The sequence below is a fragment of the Cherax quadricarinatus genome, chromosome 45, assembly GCF_038502225.1.
Source record: "Cherax quadricarinatus isolate ZL_2023a chromosome 45, ASM3850222v1, whole genome shotgun sequence".
Taxonomy (NCBI): domain Eukaryota; kingdom Metazoa; phylum Arthropoda; class Malacostraca; order Decapoda; family Parastacidae; genus Cherax; species Cherax quadricarinatus.
This window is the reverse complement of record NC_091336.1, coordinates 16448756-16474043: the sequence shown is the minus strand read 5'-3', so window position 1 is coordinate 16474043 and position 25288 is coordinate 16448756. Positions and strand designations below refer to the sequence as shown.

The window sequence follows — 25288 nt, the reverse complement described above, 5'->3', positions numbered from 1 at the left end:
AACTTGTGGATATGACAGTGGTAGGTATCGAAGGGGGACATTTTTTGTGACCTAGGTGTCCCAAATTCCTACTTGTCTAACTGATAAATAATAATCTTTGTTCATTTACTGTTATGTATATAATGATACATTCAGCTAAATGCAATTTTCCACAATTCCTGTAATGTATGTAGTTAAATTCTACATTATATAAACCCTTATTTGTTTACAGCTTCCCAATGAATAATCTAGTTGAATCCAATGTTAGATTAAAAAAATATTCGTTGAAATTAAGCAGATAGATCTACGTCAACAAGCCAAAACAGCTGATAAAGTTCACTCATGATCCAAACATGATCCTCATGTATTAAGGTAAATTATTTGCTGGGTAAAAAATGTTTCTAAATCATGCAATAAGTGTCCAAAACGCTGAATACGTCGAGTTCTCATATACCTTTTCCTTCATTCCCTCGTACTCGCCATCGCGGATCTGGGGCATGGTCTTGCGATAATCTTTAGTGGAGGCGGCACCGTAGAGAAAGACGGGAACATCCAGCTCCTCGGCCAGGCGAGCCCCAAAAGAATTGGCGACAACCACGCACTCCTCTTCACTTACTCCCTTCACCGGGATGAAGGGGCACACGTCCATGGCTCCCATGCGAGGATGCTCTCCTGCAAATTAGGAGAACTAGATGGGTGCAGTTAGGTAACGTGTCTGTCTTGCAACAAGTGGATAAGGGACAGTGGTTCCATTACTCCTTGTGTTGAACGATTCATATGGATTTACTGCTTCACACATCAATATATAGTACATCTTAAGTGATAATCTTTTTAAATTTCCAGTAGTTGTAGCACTTCCTACTTATTACATTGTTCTGTCACTGCAAAATCTTATCAGTATCCTTAGGTCATTACTAAAATGCTTTATATAATCTTTAGTGTGCGAGCCAACGCTGATGTAGTCCTTTACGTGCACGTTGGTCCAAAATCCTTTGTTAATTTCATCTCACCTGAGTTCAATTGAACCTGTTACAACAATCTAACAAACTTTTGACATCATTATGTGTTTTTAGCCATTATATGGTTAAAGTCTATGTATATGATTCTTGATACAAAAATAAACTGAAAGTAAAAGTAGCAGGCCTATTCAAGTACTTTAGTAGGAAAAAATATGAATGCACATGCACTTTTGACTAAACGAAATGATTTAGTAATCTAAACAAATTATTTCGCGAGTAATTATTACCAAGTTAAGAATAAAAAATATTTCAGTACAATACCTGGAGTTTACCTGGAGAGAGTTCCGGGGGTCAACGCCCCCGCGGCCCGGTCTGTGACCAGGCCTCCTGGTGGATCAGAGCCTGATCAACCAGGCTGTTGCTGCTGGCTGCACGAAAACCAACGTACGAGCCACAGCCCGGCTGATCAGGAACTGACTTTAGGTGCTTGTCCAGTGCCAGCTTGAAGACTGCCAGGGGTCTGTTGGTAATCCCCCTTATGTGTGCTGGGAGGCAGTTGAACAGTCTCGGGCTCCTGACACTTATTGTATGGTCTCTTAACGTGCTAGTGACATCCATGCTTTTCATTGGGGGGATGGTGCATCGTCTGCCAAGTCTTTTGCTTTCGTAGTGAGTGATTTTCGTGTGCAAGTTCGGTACTAGTCCCTCTAGGATTTTCCAGGTGTATATAATCATGTATCTCTCCCTCCTGCGTTCCAGGGAATACAGGTTTAGGAACCTCAAGCGCTCCCAGTAACTGAGGTGTTTTATCTCCGTTATGCGCGCCGTGAAGGTTCTCTGTACATTTTCTAGGTCGGCAATTTCACCTGCCTTGAAAGGTGCTGTTAGTGTGCAGCAATACTCCAGCCTAGATAGAACAAGTGACCTGAAGAGTGTCATCATGGGCTTGGCCTCCCTAGTTTTGAAGGTTCTCATTATCCATCCTGTCATTTTTCTAGCAGATGCGATTGATACAATGTTATGGTCCTTGAAGGTGAGATCCTCCGACATGATCACTCCCAGGTCTTTGACGTTGGTGTTTCGCTCTATTTTGTGGCCAGAATTTGTTTTGTACTCTGATGAAGATTTAATTTCCTCATGTTTACCATATCTGAGTAATTGAAATTTCTCATCGTTGAACTTCATATTGTTTTCTGCAGCCCACTGAAAGATTTGGTTGATGTCCGCCTGGAGCCTTGCAGTGTCTGCAATGGAAGACACTGTCATGCAGATTCGGGTGTCATCTGCAAAGGAAGACACGGTGCTGTGGCTGACATCCTTGTCTATGTCGGATATGAGGATGAGGAACAAGATGGGAGCGAGTACTGTGCCTTGTGGAACAGAGCTTTTCACCGTAGCTGCCTCGGACTTTACTCTGTTGACAACTACTCTGTGTTCTGTTAGTGAGGAAATTATAGATCCATCGACCGACTTTTCCTGTTATTCCTTTAGCACGCATTTTGTGCGCTATTACGCCATGGTCACACTTGTCGAAGGCTTTTGCAAAGTCTGTATATATTACATCTGCATTCTTTTTGTCTTCTAGTGCATTTAGGACCTTGTCGTAGTGATCCAATAGTTGAGACAGACAGGAGCGACCTGTTCTAAACCCATGTTGCCCTGGGTTGTGTAACTGATGGGTTTCTAGATGGGTGGTGATCTTGCTTCTTAGGACCCTTTCAAAGATTTTTATGATATGGGATGTTAGTGCTATTGGTCTGTAGTTCTTTGCTGTTGCTTTACTGCCCCCTTTGTGGAGTGGGGCTATGTCTGTTGTTTTTAGTAACTGTGGGACGACCCCTGTGTCCATACTCCCTCTCCACAGGATGGAAAAGGCTCGTGATAGGGGCTTCTTGCAGTTCTTGATGAACACAGAGTTCCACGAGTCTGGCCCTGGGGCAGAGTGCATGGGCATGTCATTTATCGCCTGTTCGAAGTCATTTGGCGTCAGGATAACATCGGATAGGCTTGTGTTAATCAAATTTTGTGGCTCTCATAAAAAATTCATTTTGATCTTCGACTCTCAGTCTGGTTAGCGGCTTGCTAAAAACTGAGTCATATTGGGACTTGAGTAGCTCACTCATTTCCTTGCTGTCATCTGTGTAGGACCCATCTTGTTTAAGTAGGGGCCCAATACTGGACGTTGTTCTCGATTTTGATTTGGCATAGGAGAAGAAATACTTTGGGTTTCTTTCGATTTCATTTATGGCTTTTAGTTCTTCCCGCGATTCCTGACTCCTAAAGGATTCTTTTAGCTTAAGTTCGATGCTTGCTATTTCTCTGACCAGTGTCTCCCTACGCATTTCAGATATATTGACCTCTTTTAGCCGCTCTGTTATTCTTTTCCGTCGCCTGTAAAGGGAGCGCCTGTCTCTTTCTATTTTACATCTACTCCTCCTTTTTCTTAGAGGAATAAGCCTTGTGCATACATCGAGTGCCACCGAGTTAATCTGTTCTAGGCACAAGTTGGGGTCTGTGTTGCTTAGTATATCTTCCCAGCTTATATCGGTTAGGACTTGGTTTACTTGGTCCCACTTTATGTTTTTGTTATTGAAGTTGAATTTGGTGAATGCTCCCTCGTGACTAGTCTCATTATGTCGGTCTGGGGCTCCACGCATACATGTCTGAACCTCAATTATGTTGTGATCTGAGTATATTGTTTTTGATATGGTGACATTTCTTATCAGATCATCATTGTTAGTGAAGATGAGGTCTAGTGTATTCTCCAGTCTAGTAGGCTCTATTATTTGCTGGTTTAAATTGAATTTTGTGCAGAGATTTAAAAGCTCGTGTGAGTGTGAGTTTTCATCAGAGCTGCCTCCTGGTGTTATTACTGCAACAATATTATTTGCTATATTCCTCCATTTTAGGTGCCTTAAGTTGAAATCCCCCAGGAGCAAGATGTTGGGTGCAGGAGCTGGAAGATTTTCCAGACAGTGGTCAATTTTTAACAGCTGTTCCTGGAATTGCTGGGATGTTGCATCCGGAGGCTTGTAGACTACCACAATGACTAGGTTTTGGTTCTCGACCTTTACTGCTAAAACTTCCACTACATCATTTGAGGCATTAAGCAGTTCTGTGCAAACAAGTGACTCTGCAATGTACAGGCCAACCCCACCCTTCTGCCTGTTCACTCTGTCACATCTGTATAGGTTGTAACCTGGGATCCATATTTCGTTGTCCAAGTGATCCTTTATGTGGGTCTCAGTGAAAGCCGCGAACATTGCCTTTGCCTCTGCAAGCAGTCCACGGATGAAAGGTATTTTGTTGTTTGTTGCTGGCTTTAGACCCTGTATATTTGCAAAGAAGAATGTTATCGGACTGGTGGTATTGTTGGTACTGGGGGGGGGATTTTTTTTCCGGCATTAGTATCTGTATCTGTTGGTTTGGAGTGGAGGCCATCGACTGTGGTTCCACTCCAGGAATGACTGGATTTGGTGTACGATTTCTGCCATTTCCTGCCAGTTTATTTTTTCCTTCCTGGCACTAAAAAAACTCTCCCTCTTGAGTGGCTGTGGGTACCCAGGTTTTCCCATGGCCTGGATGTTTTGTATCTTTTTGTCCCCTTTAGATGGTATGCCTGGCAATTTAAGTTATAGCACAGTCTTTCCTGTACTGAAGAGGTACACAGTTCAGGGTGAAAAAGCTTACAGGAAGAGAGTTTGCATTTTCCTGTTGTCATATGGGCATGGCATTTTCTAGGGTGGTCATAGTTGCACGTCCCATCTATTTTTCCAGATTTCCCATGCCAGCAGATACCAAGTGCATAGTATTTGCACAGGCTTGGTTTCTGTTTGCCTTGGGTTTCTGTGACTGTATTCCCTGTTGGTGCATGTTTCCCTGTCTTACTTCTATCCTCCCTAGCACCAACAATGGAGCTCCCACCAGTTGTTTTTGGTAATATATCCTCACTATTGCTAGTGGAGTCCTCTTGTTTGCTATTTCCTGCGGTATTTCTAGTTTGCAATATTGGTTTTATCTTATCTTTGACTACACTTGTTTCCCTACTATGGCTCCTGTCCCCTATGAGGTCATTTATATGTATTCCTTCCTGCGTATAATTCCCGACTACCTGGACAGAATCTCCAGCTTCACCATTACTGTCTCCTAGGACAGCACCTCCAGCTTCACCATTACTGTCTCCCAGGACAGCACCTCCAGCTTCACCATTACTGTCTCCCAGGACAGCACTATCAGCCCCACATTTACTGACTACCAGGACTTCATCTCCAGCCTTACAGTTTCTGACTACATGGCCAGTATCAAGGGCAGTACCATTCAGCCCAGACTTTTTATGTTCCCATCTGTTGTAGAAAGCTTCCAGGTTTTCTATGAAAGCTTTGATGTTGTCCTCTTTTAATACCCTTGTGATTTTAGTCCACAGATTTATCTCATTTGGGCATACCCAAAAACACTTCCCTGTTTTAACACTGCTTGTAGCTAGTTCTTGGATATCTGCACAAGGGGTGTGACACCAATTTCCACAAAAATGACAATTTACCCATGTGGAAGCCCGTTTGTTTGACTGACCACAGACTACACACAGCTTCATAATGATTTGAATGGTTGATTTACTGCAATTCTACTAGCAACCTCGAATATTCTATTAATAACCTCCTTAAATGAAGCTCTAGCTATTTGTATTTCTGTTTCTAACTGTTTTTGTATATTGGACAGCTTACCATGCCGATTTATATTTAATGTTTGTGTTTATAAGGGCGCCTACAACCCCATCCATTTACAGTCTGCTTTATTGTCCAACGAAACCGTTTGAAACCAGTCAAGGGTTCGGACCAGTCAAGGGTTCGGACCAGTCGATCTGATCTGATCAGTGGGTCACTTATTTAAAACATACTGGTCGGTGATTTGAGCTAACACATGAAGGATCTACTGGAAATTATCTACCCGAGTAATATGTGATTTGATTGATACAAAAGTATAACTTGCGTGTTGAAGAAACCGGTGACTGCTGGAAACTCCTACAATGACGAACGGTTGACCTCAACCCTTGTTTATCAATCGCTGTATCTAGCTTTTCTATTTTTTTTCCGTCTCCACCACAATAAATGCTATATTATCACTATAGTTGACTGGTGGAAATTTTGGAGGAAGGACGCTTTTTCTGTAGTAATAATTGCTTCTCGTTGTGTATATTGCGACCACTGGTAACTACAGGTTATATGAAATTCACAGTATACGTTGTGAAAACACCAGAAAACCCGGAGCACAACGAGGCACGCTGACACGCTTGAAAGTAAAATATACGATTACAAAAGGTGAATAAAAAGTAATGTTAATTTTATCGGTGCCATTAAAATGTAAACCTAAAATTCTTGATAATTCTTAGAGTAAAAAAAAAATATCAAAATAACAAAACTGCACACATGCTAGACATAAGAGTTTTTTAATATATATATTTTTTATTTAAAAACAATTCAGTACATCATATAATAAATATTCATATAATCTCAACAACATGAGATTTACTGCAACCTATCTGCTACCTACTCTCGCCACTGATTACAGAACAGCAGGGCGACAATGACAAAACATCATCCCCCCTACCCTAAAAGATACCCTTGGTGTGTACCATTCAATAAAAAATCTGGTACAAACAATGTTCTACTTAAGAACAAAAGGCTGTCACCTGCCACCACAATGCTAGATCCATCCCCCACTATCTGTATGAACGGTCATACCAAGTGACATCAATGATTATAATATGCACAAAAATATATTACAAGGTCCCTCACCTATGGCCTCGCCCAATGGCTCGAGCCCCATCCCCAAAACCCCACTGTAGACGTGCAAGTATGTCTTGCACGTCTACAGTGCAAGACATGCCTACACACCAAGTGGCCACAACCGGCCATGACATATCAGGATCACACATGATGGGATTGCAGATCCCAAAGCCTTCTTCCTGTAGGAAAAAAAAAAAAAAAACTCCTCTCCGGACAACCACTTGTACCAGAACATGCACCAAATGTGACAGTGACACACTCCACCCTGGAGCGCTGACTGACAACGAAAGTGCACCAACAGATTCATTCTCACCACTAGACGGCAAGCTCGACATCTATCCCCTGATCTAATCCCCACCCCTACATACTAAGCATTTCACTTACCGTGAGGGTATGGTAACCCTCAGAAAAACATTCCTCCCACCTAGTCCCATATAGATCCCTATTCCTACACACAGTACGGAATACTGGAATACCGTCGCCGCCAGCACACGCTTCATTAATTCCCATGCATCCGATCCCCTCATACACCAGGATATGTATACGTAGTCCACCATCACATATGCTAGTGCCCGTGCTGCACCCTCTTCCACCCCCCCACATCTAAACTCAGCGCCCACAATACTGACATCCCTCCCCCCCCACCCTCTGCACCACCCTGCCCACCCATTTCCTGATACTCTCCAACCCCTCACAAAAATACACGATGTGGTAAGCCGTTTCCTCTTCCCCACACAACCCACAACGCCCCTCCCCATCCAACCTCCGATCCCTCAGTACCTCACCAGATGGCAAGATACTGTGCAAAAACCGGAACATTACCTCCCGCACCCTGGGCTGTAACCTCAACCTGCTAAATCTTCTCCAGATGTTTGCCCAATCGTAAATCGGGTATAACCCCTCCCCTGGGTGCACCACCTGTCCTCCTATCACCCTGTACAATGCCCCCACCTTTACCTTTCCAGGTTCCCGGGCCAATGCCAACACCCACAAGACTGCCTGGCACTCACACAGGTCCACCCCCATACAATCCTCACAACACCTCATGAACTTTCCCCAACTGTCTGTCTCGAAAACCCCATCCTGCAATACCTCACGCCTGATGTAAACACACTTAACCCTCCGCCATAAATCCAAAAGACTCGTCCTCCCCTTTTGCACTGGCAACATGACCACCTCCCTTTTTAACCACTTGCACTTAGAACCCCACAAAAATCTGAACACCCTCCTTTGGATGCCTTGAATTACTGGCGGCGTTAATGGGAACACTTGTGCTATGAACCAAATCTTACTATACAAGATCACATTGATCACAATCACCTTCTGCAGGATAGCGAGATGATTCAGTCTTAGTGCTCCCAATCTCTTTACCACACAGTTCTCCAACTGAGCAGAATTATCCTCCCTTGCCCTAACTAAATTTGCCCTATATACAATACCACATATCTTCAAAACCTCCACACAGGTCGTCACCACCCGACAACCCCAATCCACCCTCCGTTCCCACATCTCCAACCCTAAAATTGATGATTTCTCTACATTCACTACCATTCCCGAGGCACCTTCGTAAACCCGCACCACCTCCTCCAGCCCACCCAACCGCATTCCCTAATCCACCAAAAGCATCACATCATCCACGTACCCCACCAAACTTGGCCATGGCCACCCTTCCCCACCCCTGTCCCCTCGTATTCTTGCCTCCACCAACCATAGAAAGGGTCTTGCATGCATACAAACAATTGCCGGTGGGCAGCCCTGTCGAAGGTCCTGCCCTAGCACCACTGCCTTCTCCAAACGCCTGTTAACTTGCACACACACACACACACACACACACACACACACACACACACGCTTGGTTATACGTTTTCACCCATCCCACTATTTCCTCTCCGAAACCCTGAGACAGTAAAATGCGACCTAAAGCCTCCCTTTCCACAGTGTCATATACCCCCTCCAGTCCAATGCTAAACCCCCCTCCCCCACCAAAATCCCAAAGGATACCGTGACCCATCACCATCGATCGGCCAGGCAAACCAAACTGGCTCGGGGAGACCACCCTGTCAACTACACACTTTAGACGATTACCAAGCACCTTTGCAAAGAGCTTACAGTCAGTGCACAACGACAATGCATGATAATCCTTTAGGGTACACTGATGTGACCCCTTTGGGACTAAGACCACTACCCCAGTCGCTTGCCCCACGCCTAACCTACCCCCCTCTTCATTTCATTCAGGAACCTGACCAAGAAACCCCGCAACAACTCTCAATGCAACAAATAAAATTCGCAAGGAATCCTATCCACTCCCGGTGCCTTACCCTTGCTCATTCCAGCCAACGCTCTCCAAATTTCCTGCTCCTCAGTATCCCCCCCAACGCCTTTCTATCACTCTTCCAGGGGTTTACCCACACAGCCACTTACTTCCTCCAACAGCTCTTCATCCACCCCTCGACTACACCAATAACGAGCATATCACCTGTCAGCATACATACCCATGCCCTCTGTCGACCTGAGCACATGCCCCACCCGACAGTTCTACCCCCTCACACACCTCTAACTGTGTAGGAGTTGTTGTCTTCCTACGTTGCTGCCGACCCCTCAGGACACAGGACGAAGGCCTATCCCCCCATAGCACCTCCTCTATACTCGCTTGCGCCCTTATGGCTTCAAACCTCTCATTCTGCAACTCCCTTAACCTCTCCTTCAGGGCCTCCATCTCCTCCTTACGGTACCTTCCCTGCAAAGCACCCCCACTGTAGCAAGCATGTAAGCTCTGCTCTAGATAATTTGACAGCCCATATCTCGTGTGGTTTATCCTCTTCCCTTCATGTATGTAAAAATCTCTTATCCTAGTCTTTGCAATGCTATCCCACCATCCCACCACATCATCAACTACCCTCCCCTCCTCCCCAAGCTCCTCCCATAGTGCAGCAAAACCCACCACTGCCTCCTCATCCCCGAGAACCTTCGCATTTAATTTCCAGTAACTCGTCTGCCTTCTAGCTAACGCCTCCCACCCCACCTCTACTACAACTGCCCTATGATCAGAATAAGGTGCCTCTACTGTATGGACTCTATACCAACACACTGCATAACATATAGTCTGTCTAACCTTGCCCTATAGCCCTCCCTCACATATGTATGGTCCACCTCCTATGAACCCCTGGCAAACACATCCCGCAGTTGCACATCACAGAGAAGCTCCCCCAAAACAAGTGACAAAAAACCAGTCCCCTCCCACTATTACAAGAGAAATAAGAAATACACCAGCTCTTCCCTCACAAGAGCATTCTTAACACGCACTACGTTCTCTGCCAGCATGTACATGCACACAAAAACCACTTTCTCACCCCCCACCAACCATCCACTCTTAAGATCCTGCCATCTACCCCCCCCGTCACTCCTTAGCAATACAAATGGGCTTGCCGCCCTGATCAAGATGGCTACCCCCTCTTTTGAGTGCTCAGAATGCGTCACAAAACTCTCATAGCCCTCCACCTCAAAATCCTTGCCAGCTTTCTAGTTATGCTCCTGAATATATGCTACATCCACACGATATCTATGTAAGAACATGCTAAAGCAATCACGCTTCATTCTCTCACACAAGCCATTAACGTTCAGCGTCATACACCAGAGGCCAGTTAATGCTTGTGTCCCCTCTGGCCCACATCCCCCTTTACATGTGCACCAGGGCCCTTCTTGCTGCCCTTACCACGCTCACCATGCAGGACACCCTGGCCATCCTGCACCATCTGTCGCTGGTGCCTCATCCCTCCTACACTGCTAGCCTCCACCGCCCACACCTTCCCTGGGCGTTGGGTTGGTGTTAAGACATCATCAGAGTCGGGTGTCACTGCTGCCCCTTTCCTGGTGACAACACTCTCCTCCATCAATGAACTGGGTTCCTCCTTGTGATGCACCTCCACCACTAATAGCTGTGCCTCTTCTTTACCCAGCATCAGCCCATCCACACAGTGCTCAGCAACACTCACGGCCGCCGCATGCCTAGCATCCACCTCTGACGCAGGCTCCTGATCACCCAATGGTCCTGCCACTGAGATCACAGGCGACTCGAACAATGATTGCATCATAGTCTCAACTGTCGCAGTGAAAACCTCTGCACCCCCAGACACCTGCTGCTCCACCAGCTGTGCTGGCTGCTCCGGTATAAGCACATCCAGGGTGGTCTTCACCACCGATGCCTCAACCATTTCACTCCAAAGTTGACCACACCCTCCTTCCTCTGCCTGGGCAGACTCAGGAATGTCCTCTTGCCAGTGGGCGCTGCTGCAGCCAGTTGCCTGGCCTGACCCCACCTGCCACACTCAGCTGCAACGTGATCATAGTCTCCACATATCCTACAGGTTCTCCTCTGCCCAGCATACGTCACCATCACTTGAGTTCTGAAGTCCTCCAAGATAACATATGAGGGTATGGGGTGACGGAGGGTCATTTTAATGGAGAAGCTTCCCTCAGGGTAACCGGCATATGCACCTGTCATCCATTTACCTTGTTGGGCAACATGTACAACTCCATACCTTCCAAAAGCTTGACGAATGTCGACCTCATTTGCCTCAAAAGGTACGCTCCATACCCTCACCCACATATACTGATGGGAAACGTCCACAAGTCTGATGCTCACTTCCGGGGTCACTTCCATACTAAGTGTGGAAAATACTGTATATATTTTCCAGAAATACAGTAGTTATATGTATATAGATGGCCATACTGTATTTAATAAAAATTATGTTATCGAAAATGGGAAGCTGCGCCTGCGCAGAAGATACTCGCCATTGTATTTTGAATGAACCAAGAAAACGTTAGTGAATGGAAGAATTTTTCATGCTCTAGAGGTTAAAATTGGGCTGACACCTCTCAAATAGGAGGCAAAATTGTTGGATGTGCATTCCTGCATAATTTGAGATATCAGGCGACTGGACAAGACAACTCCAGGAACTTCAGATAAGCTATCTAAGTTTGTTTATGTTTGTAACTCTGGCCAATGTTATTTTCATGGATAGACAGTGAGGTTTTCTGAGTATGATACACCTTAATCTCCAGTCAAATTAGTGAGTGATATTAAGATATATTCTCCTTCTGTTATGTAAATGTGTATATATATACATAATCATTTATTAATTTTAATATACACTCCACAAATTTATATATTTACCAGAATTCCTGGTGATACATATTTCATTTGTAATTAATAGGTCTAGAGCAACTTGTGGATATGACAGTTGTAGGTATCGAAGGGGGACATTTTTTGTGACCTAGGTGTCCCAAATTCCTACTTGTCTAAGTAACTTTGATAAATAATAATTATCTTTATCATTTACTGTTATGTACATAATGAGTTACATTCACATAAATGCAATTTTCCACATTTAATTTGCCCATTGTTTGTGCTACATCCAGCCCATTCCTACTTCAAGCGATGATAAATGCACACCTTAAACGTACAGGAAGTCCACTGAGTAAAGTAATGAGCAAACAATTTTATGTGGACAATTTCCTGGGTGTGACGTCAACTGAAGAGGAACTGTTAATGACTTATGGAGGCTAATAAAATAATGCAAAGTGCAAATATGCCTCTGAGGGAATGGAATAGTAATTCGTCCAAATTAAAGGACAAAATAAGTAAAGATTTCCCTGGAGATGAAGTGCTAAAATGTAGTAATGTATTGGGTTTAACTTGGGATACTGAGAGAGATTTGTTAATGTTCAAGCCTAATAATTACAGTATGCCCAATAAATTAAGAGAGTTTTGCTTGCTGAAGTTTCCAAATGTTTTGATCCACTAGGTTTAGTGTCACCCCTTACTATAAGAGGGAAATTATTAATTCAGGAAGCATAGAAACTTAAATGTGCTTGGGATGAAATTCTACCTGAGGAATTCATTAACAGGTGGGATGAATTAATTGGTGATTATGAGAAAATTCCAATGTTGGAGTTCCCACGCCAGATGGCCAATCTAAATGGGAAAATGTACTCCACAGTTTTTGTGATGCTTCAAAATTGGCATATGGAGCAGTTGCTTACCTTCAATGTAATAGTGTTATTTCTCTTGTTATGTCTAAGGCTAAAGTGTCTCCAATTAAATCATGTACCTTGCCTCAGTTGGAATTAACAGCCATTTATGTAGGTGTCAAATTAGCTAATTATATAAGAAATAAGTTGCAGGAGATAAATATTAGTGACACTGTAATTTGGTCTGATAATGAGGTATCCTTACAATGGATTCGTAATGGAAACAGTAAAATTGTGTACGTACAAAACAGAGTCACTGAAATTAATCAGATGCAAGAGTAGTATAATAGTTTGGGTCAGCATATGTTAACCTTTAATCATATACCAGGTGAGGAGAATCCAGCTGATTTCTTGTCTTGAGGTTTACCATATGCTAAATTTGTAAATGCTGTATCATGGTTTAAAGGACCGAGCTGGTTGGTAAATAAAGCTAACTGGCCTGTACAAAAGGCGTATATTGCTCCTGTTGAAATTACTGTGACCACCGCTCCAGTAGTTTGTCCTTCCTTAGCCATTGATATAAATAGGTATTCTTCTTCTTTACCCAAACTAATCAATGTAACTAATTTGGTGTTTAAATTTCTAAACAAGATGAATATCTCACAAGTTTTCACATCCTCTTCAATATTGGATAAAGAAGGTACAGGAAGAAATCTATGGAAATGAGATTAAATTGATGATGGAAAGTAAAATTGTGAAAGCTTCCATAATAGAGAAATTGGGGCTGTATTTAGAGAACAATGTAATTAGGTACAGAGGTAGGTTACAAAATGCTAAATTGGGTGATTATGCTAAACACCCTATCTTATTGACCAAAACTCATCATCTAACAAATTTAATTGCTCTAAATGCCCATAAAAATGTAATGCATGGTGGGGTACAAGATACCTTAAATTGTATTAGGGAAACTTTCTGGATTCCACAAGCATGGCAAAGTGTAAAAAGGGTGATTAAATCTTGTGTAATATGTCGCCGTGTGGATGCCAGATCCTATATGTACCCAAGTCCTCCACCATTGTCAAATGAGCAATTTGAGTCATTTAGCAACGAACTCCGCCCAGCCGCAGTGTGGAAAATACTGTATATATTTCCTTTGCAAATGACACCCGCATCTGCATGACAGTGTCTTCCATTGCAGACACTGCAAGGCTCCAGGTGGACATCAACCAAATCTTTCAGTGGGCTGCAGAAAACAATATGAAGTTCAACGATGAGAAATTTCAATTACTCAGATATGGTAAACACGAGGAAATTAAATCTTCATCAGAGTACAAAACAAATTCTGGCCACAAAATAGAGCGAAACACCAACGTCAAAGACCTGAGAGTGATCATGTCGGAGGATCTCACCTTCAAGGACCATAACATTGTATCAATCGCATCTGCTAGAAAAATGACAGGATGGATAATGAGAACCTTCAAAACTAGGGAGGCCAAGCCCATGATGACACTCTTCAGGTCACTTGTTCTATTTAGGCTGGAATATTGCTGCACACTAACAGCAACTTTCAAGGCAGGTGAAATTGCTGACCTAGAAAATGAACAGAGAACCTTCACGGCGCGCATAACGGAGATAAAACACCTCAATTACTGGGAGCGCTTGAGGTTCCTAAACCTGTATTCCCTGGAACGCAGGTGGGAGAGATACATGATTATATACACCTGAAAAATCCTAGAGGGACTAGTACCGAACTTGCACACGAAAATCACTCACTACGAAAGCAAAAGACTTGGCAGACGATGCACCATCCCCCCAATGAAAAGCAGGGGTGTCACTAGCACGTTAAGAGACCATACAATAAGTGTCAGGGGCCCAAGACTGTTCAACTGCCTCCCAGCATACATAAGGGGGATTACCAACAGACCCCTGGCAGTCTTCAAGCTGGCACTGGACAAGCACCTAAAGTTGGTTCCTGACCAGCCGGGCTGTGGCTCGTACGTTGGTTTGCATGCAGCCAGCAGTAACAGCCTGGTTGATCAGGCTCTGATCCACCAGGAGGCCTGGTCACAGACCGGGCTGCGGGGGCATTGACCCCCGGAACTCTCTCCAGGTAGTTATATGTATATAGATGGCCATACTATATTTAATAAAAATTATGTTATCGAAAATGGGAAGCTGCGCCTGCATAGAAGATACTCGCCATTGTGCTTTGAATGAACCAAGAAAACGTTAGTGAATGGGAAGAATTTTTCAGGCTCTAGAGGTTAAAATTGGGCTGACACCTCTCAAATAGGAGGCGAAATTGTTGGATGTGTATTTCTGCATAACTTGAGATATCAGGTGACTGGACAAGACAACTCTAGGAACCTCAGATAAGCTAAGTTTATGTTTGTAACTCTGGCCAGTGTTATTTTCATGGATAGACAGTGAGGTTTTCTGAGTATGATGCACCTTAATCTCCAGTCAAATTGGTGAGTGATATTAAGATATATTCTCCTTCTGTTATATAAATGTGTATATATATATATATATAATCATTTATTAATTTTAATATACAGTCCACAAATTAATATATTTACCAGAATTCCTGGTGATACCTGGACTTTACCTGGAGAGAGTTTCGGGGGTCAACGCCCCCGCGGCCCGGTCTGTGACCAGGCCTCCTGGTGGATCAGCGCCTGATCAACCAGGCTGTTGCTGCTGGCTGCACGCAAACCAACGTACGAGCCACAGCCCGGCTGATCAGGAACTGACTTTAAGTGCTTGTCCAGTGCCAGCTTGAAGACTGCCAGGGGTCTGTTGATAATCCCCCTTATGTGTGCTGGGAGGCAGTTGAACAGTCTCGGGCCCCTGACACTTATTGTATGGTCTCTTAACGTGCTAGTGACACCCCTGCTTTTCATTGGGGGGATGGTGCATCGTCTGCCAAGTCTTTTGCTTTCGTAGTGAGTGATTTTCGTGTGCAAGTTCGGTACTAGTCCCTCTAGGATTTTCCAGGTGTATATAATCATGTATCTCTCCCTCCTGCGTTCCAGGGAATACAGGTTTAGAAACCTCAAGCGCTCCCAGTAATTGAGGTGTTTTATCTCCGTTATGCGCGCCGTGAAAGTTCTCTGTACATTTTCTAGGTCGGCAATTTCACCTGCCTTGAAAGGTGCTGTTAGAGTGCAGCAATATTCCAGCCTAGATAGAACAAGTGACCTGAAGAGTGTCATCATGGGTTTGGCCTCCCTAGTTTTGAAGGTTCTCATTATCCATCCTGTCATTTTTCTAGCAGATGCGATTGATACAATGTTATGGTCCTTGAAGGTGAGATCCTCTGACATAATCACTCCCAGGTCTTTGACGTTGGTGTTTCGCTCTATTTTGTGGCCAGAATTTGTTTTGTACTCTGATGAAGATTTAATTTCCTCATGTTTACCATATCTGAGTAATTGAAATTTCTCATCGTTGAACTTCATATTGTTTTCTGCAGCCCACTGAAAGATTTGGTTGATGTCCGCCTGGAGCCTTGCAGTGTCTGCAATGGAAGACACTGTCATGCAGATTCGAGTGTCATCTGCAAAGGAAGACACGGTGCTGTGGCTGACATCCTTGTCTATGTCGGATATGAGGATGAGGAACAAGATGGGAGCTAGTACTGTGCCTTGTGGAACAGAGCTTTTCACCGTAGCTGCCTCGGACTTTACTCTGTTGACGACTACTCTCTGTGTTCTGTTAGTGAGGAAATTATAGATCCATCGACCGACTTTTCCTGTTATTCCTTTAGCGCGCATTTTGTGCGCTATTAAGCCATGGTCACACTTGTCGAAGGCTTTTGCAAAGTCTGTATATATTACATCTGCATTCTTTTTGTCTTCTAGTGCATTTAGGACCTTGTCGTAGTGATCCAGTAGTTGAGACAGACAGGAGCGACCTGTTCTAAACCCATGTTGCCCTGGGTTGTGTAACTGATGGGTTTCTAGATGGGTGGTGATCTTGCTTCTTAGGACCCTTTCAAAGATTTTTATGATATGGGATGTTAGTGCTATTGGTCTGTAGTTCTTTGCTGTTGCTTTACTGCCCCCTTTGTGGAGTGGGGCTATGTCTGTTGTTTTTAGTAACTGAGGGACGACCCCCGTGTCCATGCTCCCTCTCCATAGGATGGAAAAGGCTCGTGATAGGGGCTTCTTGCAGTTCTTGATGAACACAGAGTTCCATGAGTCTGGCCCTGGGGCAGAGTGCATGGGCATGTCATTTATCGCCTGTTCGAAGTCATTTGGCGTCAGGATAACATCGGATAGGCTTGTGTTAATCAAATTTTGTGGCTCTCATAAAAAATTCATTTTGATCTTCGACTCTCAGTCTGGTTAGCGGCTTGCTAAAAACTGAGTCATATTGGGACTTGAGTAGCTCACTCATTTCCTTGCTGTCATCTGTGTAGGACCCATCTTGTTTAAGTAGGGGCCCAATACTGGACGTTCTCGATTTTGATTTGGCATAGGAGAAGAAATACTTTGGGTTTCTTTCGATTTCATTTATGGCTTTTAGTTCTTCCCGCGATTCCTGACTCCTAAAGGATTCTTTTAGCTTAAGTTCGATGCTTGCTATTTCTCTGACCAGTGTCTCCCTGCGCATTTCAGATATATTGACCTCTTTTAGCCGCTCTGTTATTCTTTTCCGTCGCCTGTAAAGGGAGCGCCTGTCTCTTTCTATTTTACATCTACTCCTCCTTTTTCTAAGAGGAATAAGCCTTGTGCATACATCGAGTGCCACCGAGTTAATCTGTTCTAGGCATAAGTTTGGGTCTGTGTTGCTTAGTATATCTTCCCAGCTTATATCGGTTAGGACTTGGTTTACTTGGTCCCACTTTATGTTTTTGTTATTGAAGTTGAATTTGGTGAATGCTCCCTCGTGACTAGTCTCATTTTGTCGGTCTGGGGCTCCACGCATACATGTCTGAACCTCAATTATGTTGTGATCTGAGTATATTGTTTTTGATATGGTGACATTTCTTATCAGATCATCATTGTTAGTGAAGATGAGGTCTAGTGTATTCTCCAGTCTAGTAGGCTCTATTATTTGATTTTTTAAATTGAATTTTGTGCAGAGATTTAAAAGCTCGTGTGAGTGTGAGTTTTCATCAGAGCTGCCTCCTGCTGTTATTACTGCAACAATATTATTTGCTGTATTCCTCCATTTTAGGTGCCTTAAGTTGAAGTCCCCCAGGAGCAAGATGTTGGGTGCAGGAGCTGGAAGATTTTCCAGACAGTGGTCAATATATTTCATTTGTAATTAATAGGTCTAGAGCAACTTGTGGATATGACAGTTGTAGGTATCGAAGGGGGACATTTTTTGCGACCTAGGTGTCCCAAATTCCTACTTGTTTCGAAGGGGGACATTTTTTGCGACCTAGGTGTCCCAAATTCCTACTTGTTTAAGTAACTTTGATAAATAATAATTATCTTTGTTATCATTTACTGTTATGTACATGAGTTACATTCAGATAAATGCAATTTTCCACATTTAATTTGCCCATTGAAGTTATGCAGGAATGCACGTCCAACAATTTCGGCTCCTATTTGAGAGGTGTCAGCCCAATTTTACCTCTAGAGCACGAAAATTCTTCCCATTCACTAATGTTTTCTTGGTTCATTCAAAACACAATGGCGAGCATCTTCTGCGCAGGCACAGCTTCCCATTTTCGATAACAATTTTTATTAAATACAGTATGGCCATCTATATACATATAACTACTGTATTTCTGGAAAATATATACAGTATTTTCCACACTAAGATCTTGGTAACGATCAACAAGACCATCATACGCCTGCATGTGGAGCAATTTTACGAATATCCTGAATGAGCCATTTAAAGCCACGCCCTACAGCTCCTTGTCGTCAATGCAGTAGGTGTCCCTGATAATCAAGGGTAACAACTCATGGACTGTCGTGGGCCTGATAGATCCACGCACTAATTCAATTCCAACAGTATTTACTCTGCGACGTACGGCAAAGACCATGATGAGCACTAGGTTGTTAGCTTGGCTGTCGACAGAGGGTTGTGAGGAGCGTCCACTCATCCCGGCAGCTAGGCGAGGAATGGACATAAAGGAGTTGGGACGAATTGTATGGGTATAAGACAGTATGCAGAATAAGCTTTTACTGGATATTTTATTAGGACTAAGTACGACTTTATAAACTCAACTCTGAGGGAAACGCAGTTCCAGTACAAGTTCGTTGTGCATTTTGTCTAGACACACTCACATTATCGCTCAGTAACCATGACGAACAACACTCTTAATGTAGTGTAGTCATGCTAAAATTTTACAGACAATTACTTAACCTTGACACTACTAAAAACACTTGTTTTTTTAAAACCTGACTGTCCCCTCCGTGTTAACTAGCAGTTTATATTTGCAATACCCACACTAATAAAATTGACAGTTTTTACATGAACGAAATACTTTGAATAAAACTCAGCGAGTTGTTTATCGTTCACCAGAAAAGCTAGTCTGCTATATTTACGAAAAAAATATAGCTTACATCAGAAGCAGAAATTTTAGGGAATTATATATTTCATTGTAACTCAAGGTGTAAAACATTATTTGGAATACATAGCACCATTGTCCCATGGGTTGAGGTACAAAGTACAGGCACGGTGCAGCAAACTAGTTATCACAATTAAAATCACACAATTGGTGACGCTGGCCACTGGTTCTACTTCTGGATCTGGTGGGTTACGTGACCTGAATTCTTATTAGGTACCAAGAATGCTACTTTATAAAAGATTATAAATATTTACTCGCATTATAGTTTAGATTGGGATAGTTTGTTTATATCGTACATTGTAGTCTGTGGCTTCACCGCTAATTTGTTTTTGTATAGATTTAAAAATTGTATCATTCATTGGGATAAGCCAGATGGCTTAGTGTTGTGATTACTTCTGGATGAGTGGAAAAAACTCCCGAGTACAGTTATAGAGGCCAGAACGTTGTGTAGCTTTAAAAATAGGTTGGATAAATACATGAGTGGATGTGGGTGGGTGTGAGTTGGACCTGATAGCTTGAGCTACCAGGTCGGTTGCCGTGTTCCTCCCTTAAGTCAATGTGACCTGACCTGACTAGGTTGGGTGCATTGGCTTAAGCCGGTAGGAGACTTGGACCTGCCTCGCATGGGCCAGTAGGCCTTCTGCAGTGTTCCTTCGTTCTTATGTTCTTAAGATGTTTGTCAACCACCAATGAAAACTGAGGGAATAACGCGACTGGGCACACCAACTGCAACCAAAAACACCAATACAGTCCTAGGCTAAAAAAAAATCTTACTTATTTTTTTTTACCAAGTATCTTACCAAGAAAGCAAACTTAACCAAGGTCTATATTTACCTGCCAAGCTTTTTCGTATATTAAGAAACACCAGTATAAAATGATAATCCGTCCTATACTCGAATGTCCATCCGTGCCGTTCTCTCTCACTCGTACAACTAGGTTCACACTCCAAAAGGTTCAGAATAAAGGTCTCAGATTTGTTTCAGATATCTTCCTGAGAAATAAAACCAAAATGGAGGATGATCTCAGGATTCATTAGGATGCCTTTTTTTGGGGGTGGGGGGGTGGGGGGGGTTACAAGGAAACGTCAACCTGACATGGAGGAATTGTACTTAGCTGACAGGGAAGACCCACGTTTAGAAGTTAACATCACTGATTATGTAACCCAAGTTTCTTCTCATAGAGCCGAGAATGACTCCACCAACGAGTTAACTTCTACATCCATTCTGACCACCTACAGAATCCTATCTACGCTCAAACTTAAGGTATTTACATTTATCAACATTCACATTACGAAATCAAACCAAAGCGAACATCTTCCTTTTGTATTCAGCACCTTTTCAAAAATGCAGGTAGTAACAGATATCACCATAAGAGGTCTATCCAGTTCAGAACACAATGATAATACCATCACTTACTTCCACCATAATAAAAAAAATAATCAAACTAAGCGCTAAACTCGAAAGGGTCAACTTCCACTAAAAAGGCAGAACATCAGACCGGCCTCGAGTTGATACCCAGACCTGATAACTAACAACAATAAAGCCTCCTTCGTTGCTAACTCCATTCTCAAACCTTTGTTACAGAGCCATCCCGAGCATACTCACAAAAGTGTGCGTGAAAAAGCGTTTCCATTAAATACCATACAGGAGTTCGACTGGGCACGTGTATGTATATAGTTTGCTATTATACCAGTGTAAGAGCGTTGGAATCTGTCATAAGTACATGCCTGTTCACACAAAACAAAAATCAGCTGTGTACGTGTGTTTGTAAATGTTCTGCCATTAAACTTACGTAGGAGCGTTGGAATCTGATCTCTACTTTGCACCTTCCAGTTTTCGTTGTAGACAGACCACTGTTCTCTTCACTTATCATCTAGTTCGGCAAATTTCTATCCTCCCCCACCCCACCATCATAAAAACATAAGAAAAAAGGAACACTGCAACAGGCCTACTTGCATTTGCGAGGCAGGTCCAATTCTCCCACAGGCTTAAGACTATTATTATTATAATCAAGGGAAAGCGCTAAACCCGTAGGATTATACAGCGCCTGGGGGGGAATGTGGAAGGCATTCAGTCTTAATTCGGGGAACGGGAGCACAGATCCAATTCCCTAAATCAAGAGCCCCTCACCAACATCAAGGAACCTTCCCTGAGGGGGGCTTAGACTAGTCAGGTCAGTCACGTCGCTTAAGGGAGAAGCACGGCATCCGACCTAGTAGCACAAGCTAGTCAGGTCCAACTCTCACCCACCCACACCTACTCGTGTATTTATCCAACCTATTTTTAAAACTACACTACGTCTTAGCTTCTATACGGTACTCGGGAGTTTGTTCCACTCATCCACAACTCTATTACCAAACCAGTGCTTTCCTATATCGTTCCTGAATCTTAATTTTTCCAATTTAAAGCCATTGCTGCGAGTCCTATGTTAGATATTTTTTAGCACGCTATTTACATCCCCTTTATTAATTCCTGTTTTCCATTTATATACCTCAGTTATATCCCCCCCTGATTCTACGCCTTTCTAGAGAGTGCAGATTCAGGGCCCTCAGTCTATCCTCGTAGGGAAGATTTCTGATACATGGGATCAACTGTCATCCTCCTTTGTTTTCCAGTGCATTTATATCCATTCGGTAATACGGTGATCAAAACTGCGCAGCATAATCTAAATGAGGCCTAACCAAAGATATGCAGAGTTGAAGAACAACCTGAGGACTTCTATTATTTATATTTCTTGCTGTGAAGCCAAGGATTCTGTTAGCTTTATTGCGAACACTTATGCACTGTAAACCATACCCCCGGCCGGGATTGAACCCGCGGTCATAGAGTCTCAAAACTCCAGCCCGTCGCGTTAGCAATCGTGTCATTACGATTTCTTGAGTCAACTTATGCACTGTCTTGGTTTTAGACTAGAACTCCTAAATCCTTTTCGCAGTCCCTAATATTAAGATCTACATTATTTAGTTTATATGTGGCATGGTTATTTTCCTGTCCAACAATTAGAACTTTGCATTTGTCTATATTAAACTGCATCTGCCACTTCTCCGACCACTGCATCAGTCTATTCAAATCATCCTGGAGTGCTCTAGTGTCCTCATTAGAATGAATTGGACGGCCTATTTTCGTATCATCAGCAAATTTGCTTATGTCGCTATTTATTCCCTCATCTGACCCCTGTGGAACACCGCTTGTGACGTGCCCCCATTCTGATTTCTCCCCATTTATGCAAAATCTCTGCTGCCTATCTGTCAACCATGCCTCTACCCATGAAAAAATTTCTCCTCCTATTCCGTGTGCCTTAAGTTTTCTCAACAGCCTCTGATGTGCAACTCTATCGAAAGCCTTACTGAAGTCCATATACACTATCATATTCAGTACCATGATATACCTCCTCAAATACCTTAGTGAAAAAAGTTAGTGAATTCATAAGACAGGAACGCCCCTTTGTAAAACCGTGCTGAGATTCATTAATCAATTTATACCTTTCAAGATGGCTACGAATTGCCTCGGCAATTATTGATTCCATAAATTTTCCCACTATGGAGGTAAGGCTTATTGATCTATAGTTTGAAGTTAAGGACCTGTCACCTGCCTTGTAAATAGGTATTACATTTGCCATTTTCCACTTGTCTGCCATTATGCCAGTTTGTAGTGATATATTGAAAAGATTAGCTAAAGGTATGCTAAGTTCCTCTTTACATTCCTTTAACACCCTTGCAAACAGTTCAACAGGGCCTTTGGATTTGTTAGGTTTTAATTTCTCTTTGTCTGAGGACCATGTCACTAGTTACTCCAGTCGTGCAGAGTTTATTACCGTCCTGTTCTACATAATTTATTTCTGGAATTTCACTAGTATCTTCCTGAGTAAAAACTGAGAGGAATTAGGTATTGAAAAGTTCACACATTTCCTTATCACTGTCAGTGATCTGACCTGAGTTACTCTTAAGTCCCTCATCTTACTTCTGTATACCTGAAAGAACCCTTTTGGGTTAGTCTTCGAATCCCTTGCGGCTTTAGCCTCATAATCCCTTTTTACTTTTCTTATTCATCTTTTTTTCTCTCTCTTTAACTGAATATATTGATTTCTTAACTGCCCTTCCCCTCTTTTGATACGCCTATATATGCCTCTCTTTTGACCAATGAGATGTTTTAATCTTTTATTTATCCATTTGGGATCATTTTTGTTAGATGATGATTATTATAATCAAAAAGAAGCGCTAAGCCACAAGGGCTTTTGTTAGATGAAATTTCCCTACTCTGGACAAAAGTCGTCTGGGCAGCCAGCACTATGCTCTGAAATACGTCATATTGGCAACCAACTCTACCTACCTGACACATAGTCAGGTCATCACAATTTAGCCCACCCGGGTAAAATCTCATACCCATGAAGTCGGCCAAGTGGAAATCTGGGACATCCTAACAGTATATCCTTTGGAAATCAACTACTGTATCTGTCTGCCCACTTAGTTGTCTTCCAGTATGCCTCACCTAACATCCACTTTTTCATTCTCCAACTTACCCTTGTGCGTGGTCATGTCAATGAGCCTATAGGCGACTTGAGCCGCGTTGATGGCTGCCTCGACGACATCATCAGGGCTGCCAACGAAGGTGTAGACTGTGCGGTTGGTAGAGTATCCAGGGTCAACATCCAGCAGTGTGGCCCCAGGGGTACCCCGCACGGCTGCTGCTATCTCCTCTATCACCTGTGACAGTGACACGAGACAGTTTAGTTTAATATGTTTATTATGCACCCCATACCCATCCTGTGGGCGGTAGTCAAAAGATTACAGAGGTACATAATTGGTCCAGGGACTGGACTCCAAAGTTTTGATAGCTGAGCAAGTTACAGAGGTAATGAATTCACAATTTACAAAGGTAATGAACTCCGGGTAGGTCTAGTCACAATCATGACAAGTTACAAAGGTATTTACAGATTACAGAGGTACGTAATGGATCCAGGGACTGGGCCCCAAAGTTTGGATGGCTGAACTAGGTACAAGGTAATGAGCTCACAAGTTACAAAGGTAATGAATACTGTAAGAATGGTTACTTACGTTTATACATGGCTACAATCATGAACAAATTATTGTGTAATGAGCAATTCACACTTCCACACCCGGTCACAACTGTAATGAGTTATTGGTGCAAATATTGATTGTTGAGTCACACACACACACACACACACACACACACACACAAATTCACACACACAAACACACACACACACACACACAAATTCACACACACACAAACACACACACACACACACACACACTGGAGAACCTCATGCATCAACATGTTAGAGACACTATCAGAGAGAGAGGAGAGGATGAACCAGCAAGGTTGGACCTTGTATTCACCATGAGTAGTTCGGACATCGAGGGTATCATGTATGAAAGGCCCCTGGGAGCTAGTGATCATGTGGTTCTGTGCTTCGACTACATAGTTGAGCTCCAAGTGGAGAGAGTAGCAGGAATAGGCTGGGAAAAACCAAACTACAAAAGGGGGAACTACTCAGGCATGAGGAACTTCCTTCAAGACATTCAGTGGGAGAGGGAACTGACAGGAAAACCAGTACAAGAAATGATGGACTATGTAGCAACAAAATGCAAGGAGGCAGAGGAGAGGTTTGTTCCCAAGGGAAACAGAAATAATGGGAAGAACAGAACGAGTCCTTGGTTCACCCAAAGGTGTAGGGAGGCAAAAACTAGGTGTACTAGAGAATGGAAAAGGTACAGAAGACAGAGAACTCAGGAAAATAAAGAAATCAGCCGAAGAGCCAGAAACGAATATGCACAGATAAGAAGGGAGGCTCAGAGACAATATGAAAATGACATAGCATCAAAAGTAAAGACTGACCCGAAGCTGTTGTACAGCCACATCATTAGGAAAACAACAGTCAAGGACCAGGTAATCAGACTGAGGAAGGGTGATGGGGAATTCACAAGAAACGACCGAGAGGTATGTCAGGAGCTCAACACAAGATTTAAAGAGGTATTTACAGTGGAAACCAGTAGGACTCCAAGAAATCAGAACAGGGGGGCACACCAGCAAGTGCTGGATAAGGTA

At 43.1% G+C, this 25288-nt stretch overlaps 1 protein-coding gene across 1 annotated transcript in view; it reads right to left on the bottom strand.

Annotated features, from left to right (window-relative positions):
* The window catches only part of LOC128694862 (formimidoyltransferase-cyclodeaminase), a gene marked incomplete at its 5' end in the record, with an annotated part of 65106 nt that extends 41184 nt beyond the window's left edge, over positions 1–23922 (bottom strand). The window contains 2 exon segments of the mRNA XM_070094335.1: positions 434–651; positions 23739–23922. Coding sequence (XP_069950436.1) covers positions 434–651; positions 23739–23922 — 402 coding nt within the window.
* Between the last annotated feature and the right edge of the window lie 1366 nt (positions 23923–25288).